General features: G+C 46.2%; 2 protein-coding genes across 2 annotated transcripts; both read right to left on the bottom strand.

Annotated features, from left to right (window-relative positions):
- Positions 1–688: 688 nt before the first annotated feature.
- LOC125533774 (uncharacterized) lies at positions 689–4,718 on the bottom strand. The gene is made up of 6 exons (XM_048697132.2): positions 4,405–4,718; positions 4,177–4,253; positions 4,038–4,080; positions 3,347–3,515; positions 1,464–1,809; positions 689–1,229 (listed from the first exon to the last, which is right to left on the bottom strand). Exons 1-6 carry the CDS (start codon positions 4,541–4,543, stop codon positions 942–944), a joined length of 1,062 nt encoding a protein of 353 aa, XP_048553089.2. The 5' UTR covers positions 4,544–4,718; the 3' UTR covers positions 689–941.
- Positions 4,719–13,194: 8,476 nt separating this feature from the next.
- On the bottom strand, positions 13,195–15,563 carry LOC125533785 (serine carboxypeptidase-like 34). The gene is made up of 10 exons (XM_087538244.1): positions 15,272–15,563; positions 15,054–15,161; positions 14,867–14,962; positions 14,681–14,773; positions 14,488–14,576; positions 14,130–14,408; positions 13,890–14,026; positions 13,698–13,793; positions 13,482–13,587; positions 13,195–13,344 (listed from the first exon to the last, which is right to left on the bottom strand). The coding sequence occupies exons 1-10, from the start codon at positions 15,561–15,563 to the stop codon at positions 13,195–13,197; spliced, it is 1,446 nt and encodes a 481-aa protein (XP_087394370.1).
- Positions 15,564–17,899: the final 2,336 nt, after the last annotated feature.

Consider the following 17,899-nt stretch of genomic DNA (forward strand, 5'->3'; position numbering starts at 1 on the left):
TGGTGAGGCAGGCACTCGTATAGTTCTCCGAAACTCCGATAGCTCAGTAATTTTCTGAGCTTACAGATGTTTGTTCCATTGTAAAGATGCCCTGAAAGCGGAGGTTAGCATGATTCTTGAAGGGGTATCTATGAGCGAAATGGCTTCACAGACGACACAGATTACACGACATGTGAACGATACACTGTGCATGCATCAGTCAACAGAAAAAACAAATTGCCTTCTGCATGTACGCTCACTGCTGGGGCTGCCACATTGGATCGTGCATGCGTGGTCTGCAATTTCGTCGTGTGTATAGCAGCTTTCATCTATGAGTGTGCAATGCTCTGATCTACCAATGGTGATCCAGTCAGATAACTCAGTTGCTATTGCTGCATTGACGGATGATTCGCTTGACCGGTCTGCCTATGGACATTTGATGACAGAGATCAAGAAGCTCGTGTAGCTTGTGGGTTTGTCTCGCTGAAAATATATCGTAATCAAAATAGTGTTGTTCATAGTCTAACAAATGTAGAGAGATCTAGATGTAGCACCGCTTGTTGATTGCACTAGGTTCCAGAGAGTGTCAAAGAGCTTCTATTAGCTGACTGTAACGCTATTTTTGAGGAATAAATACCCACTTTACCCGCAAAAATAATTTTCACTCCTCTCTTCCATTGCTATCCCTATGCTGGTGGAACTCGCGCTCCACGTGTTGCGTGCCCACAGCGCGGGGCGGGAGCGGGGAGCCTCAGCCCAGGGGAGCAGAGCACGCGCCACTAGTTCCGGTGCGCGACGTGCACGCGCGCGGTGACCGCGGCCCGCCCGCGAGGAAATTTGCATCGGAGTGAAGCTCCAAACGTCCAAATGTACACACACACAGGAGGATCGGTACACCAATACGTACGCCATCTCTTGGAAACCCGCATACATACTTTCGATCCCTCGCTAGCTAGCCGGAGTCAGTTGTACAGCGAAAGGGACAGGTCCAGGCTAACTCCGCCGCGGCACCGCCCCGAGCAGGAGCCGCTGAGACTCGCCGACGACGACGTCAGGAAGCTGCCCTGCTCGCTGACGTCGGCGCGGCACTGCCCCACGCTGCGCCCGCCGAGGCGCCCCGAGTCCAGCTCCAGCGCCAACGACAGAGACAGCCCGCCGTCGGCCCGCTCCGCCGCCGCCGCCTCCCTCGGCCTTCTGTGGCTCGCCGGCGCGATACCGTGGTGGCCGTGGACTAGCTCGCCGCCCTGCTCCTGCAAAACGCAGCACTTCTGTCAGTGCCTCAGTGCACGCACGCACGCACGCTGCCGCGTATCGATCGACCCAGCGACCAACTGGTACAAGGGCATGCATGGCGACCGGCGACGCGAGGCTCGATGGGCCACAAGGATCCACGCGCCGCTCGCGCATGCGACTCGTCCCAAGCGCTTTTGCAGCGGTGGGCCGGGCTCAGCGAGACGAGACGGGCTAGTAGACGGCTATGCTACCTCGCAGTAGGGCGCGAGGTCACCACCACCACCACGCCTCGGCGCGGCGAGGTCCCGCTCCGTCTCCCGCGGCGCGGGCGTGCAGCCGGGGCGAGCGGATTGTTCGCCACCACCGCCTGCTGCAGGTGTGCGCTGCCATGTCCGGGAGCGCGGCGGCAGGTGGTGGCCCTGCTCGTGCGTCGTCGTCGTCGTCTGCATGCAGTGGGAGTTGTAGTAGTATGCTTGGCCTGCAGCGGCGAGGCCGTACGCGCCCGATGTCACGTCCCTCTCGCATATTCCTTGGCCCCTGGCCAAGTTTTCCTGGGGGCTCGCTCCTGCCTCGTGTGCGGTCTCCATCTCGGATGGCCTGCATGGTGGCATGATTACTTTTCTTCAGTTTAATTTGGAACGCGTAATGTAATACCATTGCTAGTTGATTATTAAGCACAGATACATATTGAAAATGTCATATTTTCAAATTGTACGGTGAGATAGTTATTAGTAGAAAACAGAAAAGAGTAGGTCTATTCCATGGCCTTTGGCCTCCAGGTTTGCAAATATAACCAACATAGTGATTCCATTACTTGTTGGTAGAGTTTACATGCCTGAGTGGTGAGGTGAGCCTGGTAAGGAATTTGCCGACTGTGTAAACATAAAAATATTACTCCCTCCGTTTCGAAATATTTGAAATTCTATCGTTGTCCTAAGTCAAACTTCTTTAAGTTTGACCATGTATATAAAAATATATATTATTATCTACAACATCAAATATATACAATATGAAATATTCTCAAAAATCCTGCTAAAACATCACATCTATGATATAACAAGATCCAACGGAGGGATTATAAAAATACTACTGTATGTGTCCTGGAAAGAAAAAAATAGTTCAGTATATATTTATGTCGCAGTGAGCTGAAATATTTGTTATTTTTGCCGAGGACACATAAATGCATATTTTAACAATCCCTCCGCGAGATCATCTTATTACATTAGAGAGATGCTCCCATATTTATTTCATATTTTTTGATAACTTTTAAACCGTTAAAAGTTTGACGAGCCTAAACAAGTTTTGTGGCAAGCTATGGCAGACACAGTTTTACCCAGTATGAAAATATGATTTACTATGAATCTAATGAAAAACTGATTTGGAGTTTCAGATGTTGCTATATTTTTCAATAGACTTTACCACTTATACATGCTTGACTTAGGAGAAACCTGAAACTTCAAATATTTTGAAATGGAGGGAGTACTTTTTCGTCAGCGCCGTTAAAATAGGTATAACAATTTGATGCCAATTTAAAGAAATATGTTAGTTTTTTCGAAAAATTCCAGAAGCGTTTTTTGGGTTATAAAAACTGGATTGAGGGTAAAGGGATCTCAGATATGATTATCTAGGGAGCTGAGTGAAGCCATAAATTTTGGAAAGAAATGTAAGCTAAACCAATAGTATAGTTTCTAAAGGGAAATTAATTTTTTAAAATACTAATGAGAAAAAAGAGGCAGTGATGATGTGACCAAAGTAGGCTGGTCAATAATTCTTTACTCTGGATATTCCTACCAGAGTGCGCCAGTATACTACAGTCTCTGAAAGCTACCTCACTTTCTACTTGTAGGCATGCAGACGCCCATGTACCAAACATGAGCACAGTATGCATCTCTAGGCATCCTAGGTAGGAATATGCATGCGATGGAGCCCTCATGCAGCAAGCATGCAGAAGGAATGCAAAGTTTGTGCAGTGTCAACACAGGTGTTGCTGTTCCCTTGTCATCATGCATTCATTCATTTAGTCATGTGAGAGGGGAAGAGGTGAAAGAATCAAGGAATGGTTCATGATGTGACTGATGGGCTAGGGATATTGGCAAAACATGGATCAAAAGAGTGAGAGAGGAAAGGCAATGACCTTTTCAGTTGGGGGTGGTGGAGCAGTGACCCCTTTGTATGCTTTGGAGAGTGGCACCGGCAATAGGGTCCATCGCGGTACTCACCATGATGATGAACTTGCTGCATATCTGTCCAAACTTCCATGCTTCCTCCTGCGAATGTGTGCTCCTGATCCATTTGCTGAATGCCTGGCCATCACAAGAACAGAGATTGGTAGAACTGCTTAGGCTTTTGGCTCATTGCTGCATGCATGCATGCATGCATGCATGGAGAATAAAAGTACCACCTTCTTGTAGCATTTTTTGCTTGCCATTTAATTAATTGTGGCTTTTCTTTAGGACACAAAGAATGTGCAGATGGCTGTTTAGAAGTGTGCCAGGCATGCATGCACATGTATCTATGACATGAGAATGAGCCTAATGACGTGCTTCTCGTGTAGCAGCTAGCTTATTGTTGCGTTGTCAGCAGAAGAGAGGAAAACTGCATGTTGTTTTCTTTGACGGGTTAATTAGGTTAGCATTAGTTGGATAGCCTAATCTAGCTCATGGTAGCCTAATTAACCTGTCAAAGAAAAAGATTAATCATCTCGTAAAAAGTTCATGACGATTCTCCAGAAACAGGCTCTCGCCCCGCTTTATAGATAAAGCACAAACCAAACTTGATGATGATTATAGGAAAATGATCAATCATCTCATACTAGTAGCGCATACCTTGCATCATGTCAAGATCATTACCCCTCATGTTCCTGTACATCTGTTTTTAACAAGCACGCACCGCATATCAACCACACAGCAAGAGAGGATAACATTGTATAAGAAGACCAGTAAGCATCGTCAAGCGCATGCAAACCTGTAGATGGCTCTTGACATGAGATATGGTGAGCCCTGCCACCCCCATCAGCTGCAAAACCCTCTTAGGTGTAGCCCCTGAATCATCCGCACGCATTGCACAAGCAAAATAACAGCAGATAATTAGCAACACCTAGCCAAGCTTGAACACAGCACAAACGAGAGAGAAAGCAAGCAAAGCAAAGAGATGAAGTGAGCTTAGAGGGGCATGCTTGCTGCCTATACGTACTGTACTGGCCTCCAAGAGTGTGTATGGCGTGGACGAAGCAGCGGTGGAGATCGGGCGTCCATCTCAGGCGGGGCACCTTGGACCTGTTGTACTGCCTCACCCCTTCCACCCTCTGATCTCTCCCGGCCGCCATTGTCATGTCCCAAGATCACCTTGGATTGGAAACAAGTCTGGCTTCTTCACTCTTCAGAGCTAGCTAGCTAGGCACTACTACCAGGCAGCACTCTAGTCTCACTCTAGTCTACACAGACCCTTGCACCTGCACGCATGGGACCAAAACTTGCATATGAACTCCAGCGCTCGACAAAGCGAGGAGGTTCTCCATAAATAACCAGTGCAGTTTGTTCCTTGCATGACAGAGAAATGTGTGTGTGTGTGTGTGTGAGAGAGAGAGAGGGGGGGGGGGGGGGGGGGGGGAGGGGGAGGAAGAGACAAAAGGTCGGAGACGAAACAGCTGCTCAGGCGTCTTCAGATGTGATCATGCCATTTGCCGCAGAGGGGGGATAATTATGAGCTTGGGGCAGAGGTGTTGACCCCAAGCACACAACAGGACGCGAGGAAAGGGAAGCATGCTGCATGCCCAAGTACCTCGCCGCTGACACCCGCCTGCCCTGCCGCGCCTCGCCTCGCTTGCTCCTCCCTCGGTCCATCTGAACTCACTGCAGAATGTGTTCCTAGTACATAGTAGCACCAGTACCCGGGATTAACACGCCATTAACCGAATACTTATAAGAGCCCAATCCACGAGCGCAACATCGCCAGCGCAGGGCAAAGAGATTCGGACATCGATGCCCCCCAATGTAAACTTGAGAGTGGAGAGAGCATGCATGAACGATGTTCAGTAGTCAAAACAAGAACAGAAAGTGTCCAAGAACCACTGAAGTGGTGCTCATCTTGTTTGTCATCCATCCTAGTGGGTAGAAAATGCAGGTCGATCTCGTGGGCGGCAAACAGTGCGGGTTTGTTGGGCGGGCGCTCGTGAAAATTCCTTTTGCATGCCTGACTCGCCGCAGAGTTCTACAGTGCGCGCCTCTGGTTGGTCTTTTTTTGAGCCTGGGTTATGAGACAAGTTACTGTGGGTTTTTACATGGTAATGCTGAGAGTAAGTACATCACATACCGGCAAACACTGCGTTGGATGCGGCTTGATTGCAGTCTGCTACACTCAGCATTCAATATCGATCGTCTCCAGTCTGAAAAGTTGTTGGTGCAGCAAGGATCAACGAGACCACCACAGATCAAGTTAACACCATTGACACCAGTTAACTAATCAGTCGATGCTGCTTAGTATTGACGATGGTGCAAGTAATATCTGCCTGGCTTCATCCTTGGGTTTCCCATGCCTTGTATATTGTCAGATTAACAAGATATGAAATAAAACCAAGGCCTTGTCCTCTAAAACAAACGGAGGTCGTAGAAAACTGAAACGAGGCATAAATAGTGACAGGAATGAAATAGAAGCCATTTTTTGTCCCTCACTAGTCACTATTGCAAAATGTCTAGGTTTCGACAGTCGATTTTATTACAGAATTTTTTGGCTTCTAGATGTCAAAATTCTCAAGATTCGGCAAGCGGCTTGCGCACTCAAGGTAGTTTTAACGATGATGTGGCAGTGATTTCGTGGGAGCTCAGCAATCATAGAAGATTGAAAAATCAATCAGGAAAATGAGTCATTACAAAAGAAAACATAACAATTGGGAGAAGCAAAGGTGAAGTCAGCTAATCTGAAAAAAGGTTGATAAATAAATTTTGAAATTTTAGTCAAATATAAAAATTGAAATTTTATGTAAAGTAGATCCTTTGAAATGATAATTAGATAAGTTTGTATTACCCTCCACAACTCTTTGCCAATTTCGGATTACTCCCCTTGACCCCAAAACCGACCAAAATACCCCCTCAATGCTCAATACCGACAACACTTCCCCCACCCATAGTGGCCGCCACATGGGCAGTATCAGGTCATTTTCTCTGTCCTAAGAGTCCACATCATCAACCCAAAGTACAAATGCAACCAAAATGCTTCTTTTTTGTGAAGGTCTATAGAAGAAAATGAACATACTAAGTTTATTCTCTATTGAGTAAACTGGTAAAAATTGAGTACAATTTAACAAACACTTTATGATAAAACCACTTATTAAGGATTTCAATAAAACTCTGGCCAAAAGTTTCAAAGTTTCCAATAAAACTCTGGTCAAAAGTTTCAAAGTTTCTAGAAAACACCGTTCAAAATATTCATAATTCACTTAGTAAATGGCAGAAATTAACCTCATTTTGACAAGCAATTTTGGATAAACACCGTGATTACTTTTCTACCCCAAATTAAGCCTATTTATACAACATGAGAGAGAAGAAGAAAAAAGTCACTCAACTGGACCCCCATTTTGTCGTCATTGCCCCGGCTATCCATAAATCCCCATAGCCACACCAAGTATGGGGAGGATATGAGCACTGCTAGATGGACGATAGTTGGCGGCCGATTCATGCACGACAAGAACTTGCAGCCATGCATCTCTTTCTTTCAGTGGGCAACAGCCGTTGATCATCAATGTCGTGCGCTTTTCGTCCGCTAATTCATCGTGTGTACAGTAGTTTCGGGAGGATATAGAGATGTCCGGGCATCCCTCCACGTAGGATCCGTCCATCCCAAACCACCTTTTCTCTTTATTTATTCATTTTTCCTCTCTCTTTCTTCATCCCGACCAATCACATGCATTTGACCTGACAATTTAGGGAGGATGCAGTGGATATGGTTGCATGCATGCACAAATGGAGGCCCAAAACGGACGCCCTCGATCACTGACAGGACACATCCACAGACGTATAGGGACTTGAATTAGCTCATTAAGGTTGAAGATGCTCTAAACTGTTTACGAAACCCCTTGAATAAGTGGGACATGACCTCCAAGATTCCTATATAATTCCTTGTGATACTTTTATACTTTCTCTGCAATAAACACCTTAGTAGTTTTTTCCTTTTAAAAAGTAGGCCAAAACCTTCAAGCCTCTACTTCCTTGGATGCAACAATCATAAATTTATACAAACTTATTACAACAGTTTATATGGGCAGAACTAACCCAGCCCCAATAGCGATATAGGGTCCCCCTAGCCATCATCCTCCTCCATCGGCTTGTTGGTGAGGGTGTGCGGGGAGGCCCAATGGGAGCCGGAGTTTCCTTCTCTTAGGGTATTAGGTAGGTCTCCGTTCAGTGGTGGCGAGACGATGATGTCGTCACCGCCGTGGAATAAAGTATCCCTGCCTCGTCCCCATTTGAGTGATGCTTCTTTGTATCACCAGAAGATGCGTGGAGGATAGTGTGTCCTTATATCTGGTTCTCCGGGTCTGGTGTTTTCTTCTGTAGGTTTGTCTCGGTCGCGTTGTCCTGTGGAGCGCAATATGGTTGTATGTTTTGGTCCTTCGCCTCTGGTTCCGACCTACGAAGGTTGGTCAGGCTCGGTCTCATCGGGGAGCGTGTGAAGTTTGTGTTCTCCGACTCCATTTGGCCGGAACTGGGACGTTCCAGAGGCCCTCTTCGTTGGGTTCTTTTTCCCGGGGCGACGATCTGTTATGCAGATCGTGGCCACCAGAGTCTTCAAGTCTACATGGACGACATCCCAGCCATTGGTTTTATAAGCTTTGGGGTTTAAACAAGTTTGCTCCACCGAGACGGAGGCCCATAGACGACATTGAGTTTTGCTCATGGCATGACGCCATGGATGCAGGAGGAAGAAGACTTTGGGACCGCCAAGAATTTGAATGTTTTCTTCAATTTCTATAAAGATGTTTTGTTAACAGTTTGTGTTAAGCCTTGGCGTTTTTGCAAAAAAAAATGGACAATCACAATTTTATTAAAATACTACTTAGGAGCTGAGTACATGATGTGGACATCATTGGCATAAATACTATAAAAACGAGGGGAAAACACCTGCCACTATGTTGCAATACTTTTGCAACAAAGCCTTGACAAAGATGGTGCACCACAATATGGCGAGGATCAACCTATAGATGTTCTTTTTGTAAACTGGACCTATGTAGGTTTTACAGAGAAAAGGTAGAAATCTTGGAAATTTTCTGTTGTGTTACAACAGACATAGCATGGACCTACCCAAAGAAAAATTCCTGAGATTTCTTCAAGGTGTTACCAAATATATTTTTTAATGGATGTAAAAGTTTTGTCTTATCGATTAACTAAGAATAGAATTGTCCAATTTTATGAAAAATCGGATACAATTTGATCATAGAACTACTCAGTAAGTATGAAACCGCACGGCTACAAATGCAACCCATCAAACTCTCCCAACAATCAACAACCGCAACCGTTGACACTTGTACAACACAGTAGGATCATTAACGAGAACACCTCACAAAAAACAATGTGCAAGCAAAACCATAGTAACGACCCAAACTATGATGACGAGCCGAGAGACCAAAGATCTTTCATCAAGCAGCCGTGTGCGCCTTTCCAATGACGTCATTCTTCTTACCTTTGCGCTTGAGTGACTTCTTCTTGAGGATGCAGGTCCGAGTCCATCTTTTCACTTTTGTTCTTGATTGCCATCCTCATTAGAAGGCAAGCAATCACCCTTCCAAATCCAGGACTAGCAGCCTTCAAACTGACGAGCACGAATGATACATTCCCGACCTTTGGATTCCCTTTAATATACTCTGTCATGAGACTTAATATTCCTACATTCCAGACAAACCCTGATTCCGCATGGTTCATTGTATGAAGAAAAAGAGTAATCTAACTATCCCTGGTAAGCATTGGTCCATCCTGCCGAAACTTTCGCATATGCTGGTTTGATTTCTTTGAAGTCCCCAGTGGCTGACAGGGATAAAGAGCCAGCCAGCAGTGGAGCAGCAGAACATCGGTCTTACCATTATGGCGTGCAGGGCAAACCGAGCGGATCATGCGGCGCATCATGACCTGCGCACGCACTTCCCAGTTACCACACTCTGATTCTCTTTGCCGTCCACCTACGTACGTCCATACATATCTACAGTTTGCTTATACTGTGCTTATAGCATGACGTAGGGGATGCTGCATGCATACTTACTTGAGACCTGAAAATTTGACGGAGGAGAAAGGTTTTGCCGGACCATTTTCCTTCTGTGCGACACATCATCGAGCTCTGACCAAGCAAATGTATGGAGCACTTCCTCTGTTTCAAAATAACTAAAGTTCTAGGATTGTCTTAAATCAAACTTTTAAAATTTTCTTTTGCGGGGCTTTTAATGTCTGATCAAGTCTAAAAAATACTCCCTCGGTAGAGTCCATGGCAGTGTCAAAAAAGGTATCATTTTACGGAGGGAGTATCTGCTAAGATCTTCAGTAACAAATATATATAATATAAAAACATATTTCATAATAAATCTAAAGAAGCAAACTTGTTGTTGCACATGTTGATATATTTTTGTGTAAACTTGCTCAAATTTAATGAAGTTTTTTGTGGGTGAAAATGATCTGAATATATTATAAAAGTTCATAAGAAGTACAAAGCACGTCAAACATAGTAAAAATTACATCGAGGTCCTTAGACCAATAAACGACCACTATTACCACCAGACTCCGCTCACTGGAGCCGGCTTGTTTATGTCAATGACCATAGGGAAGTCTTCGTGCAATCCCATAATGTAAGTTTGCGCATGCAATCCCATAATCTAAGGCGCATATCCTTTTTTTTCTCTCTCGTTTAGTTACATTAACCGCTAACCGTCCCTATTTTTTTGAAAAGAGAAAAAAAATCTCGTTGGGTCTCTCATGGATGCCTACCTCTCAACGCATGTACGATGGCTCAATAACAATTAAACTGCGCCAATTTTCGTGTTGAGTACTAATACATCCAAGAATATGGGAAGGAGGGAGTACATGAATTCTCTCAAACTGTCGTCTGGATACAACACAAGGTTTTGGCTTCCAAATGCTGTTTTGTTTTTCTCGTGGGGCAGCATGATAACCAGAAAATATGGGAAGGATACCACACCATTGTTTTGAGTGAATTTTAAATCAGCCCAAAATCCATTCAAAATAAAAAAAAAGTTGGTATCTTTTGCTCGGAAAGTCGTTTTCTCATGGGCTACAAAGAGACATGGTTACCGGGTGGTAACTTAAATTTTCTGTCCGGTAACGAAATCCCTGATACCATATAAGAAAAACCGCATGAACTGATAAAAGGAGAAGAAAAACATAATGTATTACCTCATGGTAGTTTTCCTCCAAAATTCCTATTGTTTACCCCGTTCCATAAGAATTTGGGTGAGCCATTCCTTTGATCCAAATAACCCCGTACAAATTTTCCTATAGGAATCCACTCCTCCCAAATTTCTACATTTTTTTTGCTTCAAACGTGGCCTAAAAAATATAAATAACATGTGTACCCCATGTAAAGAGCGAAAATTTAAGAAGCTCGTGGTGATACATAGTTCCAGAGAAACTCCACTCGGTTAATGTCATAGAATGGTAATGCTACCTACCTAACTCCTCCATACTGCCTCTTTTGGTCATGGTGCTACTCTTGCGTGTCTTCTTCTCTTACTCTATGACGAAATCATTACCTTATCTTCCACAAGGGCCCCTCCTCCGTGTGTAGATAAACAAAGAGGTATTAGACCCGCACCGTTGAGCCTTGAAAGAGTTCTTCTTGCCTTTGAGTTTGCGGAAGATGGTGCACCGGAGTGTTTGATGGGTTTGGACTTGTAGATCTAGTGATGGGTGGCTTTGATGATCCAAATACGTCATCGACAAAACTGAGCTGCGAGGTTGGTGTCTCAGATGTGGATCGTGTGAGGTTAGCAGTTTTTGAGATTGTTTTATGTTGCACATGTTGTTCCGATATGTTGCAAGCACAAATATGTTTTGTTGCATGCAGACAAACAATACAAGTATTGTTGGTGTCCGCTGCAAGGGATTGCTTCATGTTGCAAATGTGTTATTGCATTGTTGTGTAAACTTATTATGTTGCATACTATGTTCAATTTTGCGAGGGAAACTTCCGATGTAGTATTCATCGGCTGTTAAGGTAGTACAAAGAACACCAAAAGTAAAAAACACATCCAGGTCCGTAGACCACCTAGCGACGACTGCAACCACTGGAGTGAGTCGAAGGCGCCGCCATCATTGGCAGTACCTTACTAGAGCCGAGCAATTAAATCTTGTTGTAGTAAACAGTCGAAAAGTCGTCGTGCTAAGACTCCATAGGACTAGCGCACCAGAACAACAACCGCTGCAGAAGAAGAGAAGTATAGATCGGAGGAACCTAACATGTAGACACACGAAGACAGATCAACGAAGACCAAATCCACGTGGATCCATCAAAGACGAACGCTGACCGAATCCCACGAGATCAGCCGGAGACAAACCTCCACATGCCCTCCGACGATGTTAGAAACACCACTGAAATGGGGCTAGGCGGGGAAGACCTTATTCCATCTACAGAGAGCCGCCGCCGTCGCCTCACATATGTGAGCAGGACACAAACTCTAGCAAAACTAAAGAAAAAATCAAAACGGTAAAAAACGGAGGCAAGAGCCGGGATACACTGCGCTTTATGGTCCTAAGGCCACATAAGACGAGGTAGACCGGTGAGAATGCTGGCGGGAGGCAGGAGAAACCCTAGTATGCTTGGTGCAGGGTACAAGCGGCCGCTGGCGATCTAGTATATTAATGGTTTGCTGATAAGTAGGAATTTGTTGATGCATATCTTTTGTTTTGCATGCACGCATTTTTTTTTTTGCATTCACATGTTTAATTTATTTTTTATATATGGATTTTGTGGTACGAGGTGTTGCGGTGTTTTTTCTTTGCTCGACATCTAAAATCACCAATTAAGTGAGATCGGCCGGCCGGCGTGAGAGGCAGTCAGTTGGCCCCCACAGCCGCCTCGCGGTAGTACATACGTGCAGCATTCGTGATCTGTCTTTTTGCGTCTGGACCGTTGATTTTCGCACCATGGCTAGTGTAGCCATGTGAGACGACTGCACCCGTGCACCTGGCCTGCTGACCGGAGCCCAAATGAAATGAGGCAGCCGATCAGAGATCAGAAGCATGATTGCACGGGAGAAGGGGAACAGCCGGAACAGGGGCTCATTCAACACTCCGGCGCGGGTCTCTGCCCCGCTGCGATCGACCCACGCTCGTCTCTCTCCCCTCCGTCGCCCACCTCAGCCACGGTAGATTGATATGGTAAAGCCGGAGCCGCCGACACCCCAGAAATCTAGTCAGAATTCATTTCGTTTCGTTTCGTTTCACATGGCATCGTGTTCGTGAGCTCAATCCCCTGCGCTCTGCCTGTCTCTCTCTGCCGTCGCCCGGAACAAGGAAAAAAGGCGATCGGTGCATGCATGGCGACTCCATGGCAAATGGCATGCTGCAGCGCCTGGAACTTTTCGGCTGTTCTTTTGCCTCCCCCTTGTTTGGCAGGTAAGACGCCACATGATTCTGGCCGATGGCATCGTGGATGCAGAAGCACTTGTACCGCACGATCCTATCCTAGCCCGTTGTGCCAATCACGTTGGAATTAATGGTCAGAGCGTTGGATGGGTTCATTGATCTCGGTTTCGCATGCCCGCATCATAGCCAGTAAAACACCGTCCATCCTCTGATCTTGGCAACAAAATCCACAAATTCTACAAGTTGTGTTTTGCAATGAAATCCATCCTAGATCCCGCTGGATTAGAAACTAGAGGCAGCGTAGAGAGCAGAGCAGAGCTAGCTAGTAACACAACCATGAAATCAACCACGTCCGTCCAGGTCTTATTCAGGAAACGTGCGAATCAACCATGGCATATATTTTCTAGAAGGGCTTGGAGGGGAGGTTGTGGTTGGCGAGGAAGTGCTTGAAGAGCTCCAGCGCCTGCTCGGGCCGCGAGGTTGGCACCATGTGCCCGGCGCCTCTCACCGTGACAAATGTCAGGCCATCGTACACCACACTCCATCCACCAACCTGCAACCAAAAAACACACAAATGTAACGTGTGAGATAACGACATACTACTATACAAGATCTGATAAGGTTGTTTAGCAACCAATTGGAAGCAACTGGTCGATGGGATTGTCCAATTAGTTAAAACAGCAGCAGTACCTGCTTGTGAGTGAACCACGGCGACCAGTCCTCCTTGATGGGCAGGCCGAGCTTCTTCAGCGTGTACCTCGTCGACGTCGTAGGGATCCTCCCATCCGTGTCGCCGCTGCACAGCCGAAAGAGCAACGGAAAATGACACCAAGTATTTATTTCCACCTTGAACTTCTATAGGCGAAGACAAAACCTAAAGGCAAAAATACAAGTCAGATGCCCTACCTGAAGATCCATATGCGGAGGCCCTCCTGTGCGAGCTTCTTGACGATCGGAAGCACCGTCTTGTCCGAATCGTGCCACAGAACGTTGATAGAGTCGCTGCAAACAAGCGGAACAATATTCAGTATTTCAGTTCAGCCACCGAAATGACATGATCCCGAGTCCAAGCATTTCAGCTAGGAGGAGAAAAGTTACCGGCAAAGAGAGTAGGGGTAGGACACGCCCGTGGTGTTGGCGTGCAGAGCCCTCTGCACGTCCTCGCGGTTCAGATACTCGGTGGCGTACGTCTGCGTGCACGGGTCGTAGCCCATCGGTATCCTGAGAAGATCGAACTGTTTTTTGTGCATGAGCAGATTGATCACGCGGACCGGTCGATCAGGAGACGAAAATGGCTGAAACTTTTTGGGCCGAAGCCAAGGAGGACGCTTTGCTTACACGGCTGGTGGTCGGTCCGATCTGCGGCGAGAAGGAGGTGTTGAAGTCCGGGTACCCGCGCTCGCAGTTGGGGGCGTAGAGGCTGTAGATGTCGATGAGGTCGTGGAGGACGTTGAACTGGCCCAGGGCCACCTCGCACTCGCGAGACAGGACCTCCGCGCTGAAGTTGCAGGACCTCAGGTAGGTCGCGTAGAGCGTGTCGGAGATGATGGCGTGGTGCCACGACGAGTCGACGATCCCCTGCAGGTCCGTGTCCCCGTCCATGTACGCGTTCCCGATCTGCACTTCATTTTGATTAGTTATAAGTTACTGCTAAGTGCTAACATTCTTGAGACTTATTATAGCTGCATGTGTGTACCAGGATGCCTTTGAAGTTGATGTAGTTTTCTCTGGAGGCTTTCTTGTTCTCGTCCACGATGAGATTGGCAAGTTGGGGAATGTAATGTCCTAGCGATCGAGTCGCAAGAGAATTACAATGAGCAAAAATCAGATTATGAGTAGAGTACGTATCTACTAGTACCATCTAGCTATCTATGAATAAGGTGGCAAACCTGCATAGCTCTCTCCGGCTATGTAGAACTCTTTCATTTTGTGCTGGGGGAACCTCTGAAACCACCTGACGAGGAAAGCGTATGAACCGTGTGCTACAAAGGATGAAAGAAATGTCATGTTATCTTGGCAAGAAATCCCTTCCTTGTTTTTATATGGAAGAGGAAACATATATCTGTGTTGCATACCCGTGGAATTGTCTCCCGGTGGATCTATTTCGAAGGACGTGTTCGTGTATGAAAATCCAACACCCGCTGGAGAGTCCAGGAACAGCAAGTTGGCAGCTGAAAGTTCATCTGACAGTAAGCTATGCATGCTTCCATTGGTATGAAAATTGTTTGTAAGTATAACATGTTAGTCTTGGTTTGCACTTGCCTTGGTTCCAGGCATACGGATTGAGCTCCAGCTCAGGCACATCTTTCTTCACAAGAAATGGCCCGAGCTCCTGCGCCTGACCAAACCCGACGGAAGAACACCCAGGTCCTGCAAATTTTGCAAAAGCACACAATGTACAGCTACATTACATACATCTTTCTCCCATGAAGTTTTCTGAATTTTCAAGGAAAAATACAGTTAGTTAATTAGTTAGCAACCTCCATTTAACCATAGGACCAGTGGCTTCTCGTCAGGCTTCTCCATAGCCTCAAAGAACCAATAGAACAGCGCCTTGCCGAGTTGCTCATCGGTCGTGACATACCCGGAGTAGTGCTTGAACGCATATGAGTAGCTCGGCGCCCCCGGCAGCGACGCGACGCGGTCAAGTTCTTGCGCGGCCATTGTGGCTGCGTCAAGGTTTGCTGTTGCACTGTCAGGCCGTGCTGCAGCTGCACGACAGAGTGCCAGTGCAGCGGACACAAGTAGCAAGACCTGGGTGGAGACCTCCATGGTTTAAGGTTTGTTAGCTCGTTTCGCTTGGGGTTGTAGGAAAGTTGGGCATTGGAATGAAGTATTTATAGTACAGAACCTGTGTCTGGAGTGCAGAGACAAGTAGATCAAGTCCTTGGCCGGCTTCAGCATTTTCTCGTTGGCCTGGTTCTCCCTTCTTCAGAACTACAGTACTTAATTACTAGATATAGTTCTTGTTCAGCAACTTTTTTTTACTACTAAATTTTATTCAGCGACTTTAAAGATATGATTAGCTACATATACTTACTTTTTTTGATTATTTCAGTTTGGAAAGCAGCGACGGGTGTGATCGTTTTTTCTTACAATGACTTTAGCGGGCGAAAGCCTTGCCTGAACATTTCTTACAAAAACAAGAAAATACAAAGCCACATATTTGCAAGAAAGTAGGGGCTTTGGGAAGAGCTATCGATAAATTTATATGGTGCGGGCTAGATGAGAGAGATTTGAGCATCTTCGTGCTTTGTTGAGAGAGCAAGAGCATTCTAGTTTTCCATAACTGAAACGCATATCTTTTCGGAAAACAATTGCGAGTTACGCACAATCAAAATGACTGAGCTGGGGCTATTGCAAAAGTACGCAAACAAACAAGTATCACCATAAGCATCAAAGGGGGCATATTTTCAGTGATCTCAGGGTATCGTTCACTGGAAAAGGCTTCACAGTGAAAACGACACTATGTAATACACGGAAGAAACGTAACACATGACATGATCAAGGATGTAATGGATACGATATCAGCGAGACGGCACACCAGAATCATTCAACTCACCAGAAATGCTGATCTCAGAGTGAAGAGGACATAATGATGCTAATAATTCTGTATTCAGTTTCTTATTTAACAGATTATCAGATAAATATTATAACTAGCTTAATCAGAATAGGCAATGTCCTCCGTAGAAATGATTCATATCAGAAATCTGGGATGTTCTTTTATTACAAACGAATCACGTTGCAAAAGGCAAATTTGCTATATTTTATACTAGGCTCATATTAGCCGACAAAAACAAAATACTAGTCTCATACTTTTTTTCGAAATGAAGGCAAAGATTTACCTCATCGATTAATTAAGCAGAAGAGAATTGGCCAGTTAATTAACAGAAAACCGAGCAAAAACCGATACAAACCCACCATATATGGACTACTCCGAGAGCATGCAACTCCATAAGTGCACAACCAGCCCGACAATCAAACCCAACACGCAACGACCACCAACCCCCATGCTGCTACATCGCAAAGAAACCCCCAACGGGAATACATCTGCTGAAGACCACAGGCACCACCAAATCCATGGAGGCAAGCCAGGACATAAGGACAACCCAAGAGACTGATGATCATCCATCAAGCAGTTGCAGACGTCTTCCTGTGGCCTCACTCTTATTTCTTTTGCTCATGAGAGCCTCCTCCATAATCGTCTTGCTAGATCCAAGGCTAGACGCCTTCAAACGTGCGAGCAAGATGTGAAGCTCTATCTGGAAGAGACTCTCATCACCTTGTCACGCACAGACACCACCTGTCCAACGGCCATGTGTGAGTCGGTGACCGCAACGTCGAAAGCTCCACGATCCACAAAGGCGAGCGGCTGGCTGGGCGCCAACATACCGACCGCCTCAATATCATCATCCGCATGTACCACCGATATGACGGACTCAGGCGCATCTAGTTGCTCACATGACATACGCGAATCATGTCCCTCATACAAGGTCGTTGGCGAGTCGGCCTCCATATGCTCCACAGACAGAGGCGAAGTGCACAGGTCTCACGCATAGCTGTTGAAAGTCGGGCATGATCTAAAGCACAGGGGCGACGACCACGACAATGACCTCTCCCTCAGCAGTAGACTGCATAGGCGGCAAGGCAAACAATGACGAAGAACTGACCCCAACACGAGGGGAGAAACAACAGAAGAGCTTTGTCCCCTTGTCTTCCGCGGAATCGACACGGGAAACACCAAGAGATGCGACGTGGGAGCAGTCGGCAACATAGCCCACACAAGGGAGAGCCTGCCCAGAGCAGCCTCCACCCACTCCAGAAAGCTCCAAACACACGCCAGCAAGCATCGCAGCAACTTGGACTGATCTGGTATAGTAGACTGTAGCTCCACATCAGACATGGCAGTCGAGCTAGCGATACTAGAGACAAGAGATGCCCAAGACCAACGACAAAGCGCCTCAGAGGGAAGCGCGGACTTCATCGGACCTTCATAGAAAGCTGGAGCTTGAAGATGCTCGATGCCGAGGCGCGACATGACAAGGCATGCACACTTGCGAGCTGAGTAGACGTCAGGGGTTACGACACTCACGGGCATGATGACCGTT

Source organism: Triticum urartu, chromosome 1A (genome assembly GCF_056163025.1).
Source record: "Triticum urartu cultivar PI428250 chromosome 1A, HENAU_Tu73, whole genome shotgun sequence".
Classification (NCBI taxonomy): Eukaryota; Viridiplantae; Streptophyta; class Magnoliopsida; order Poales; family Poaceae; genus Triticum; species Triticum urartu.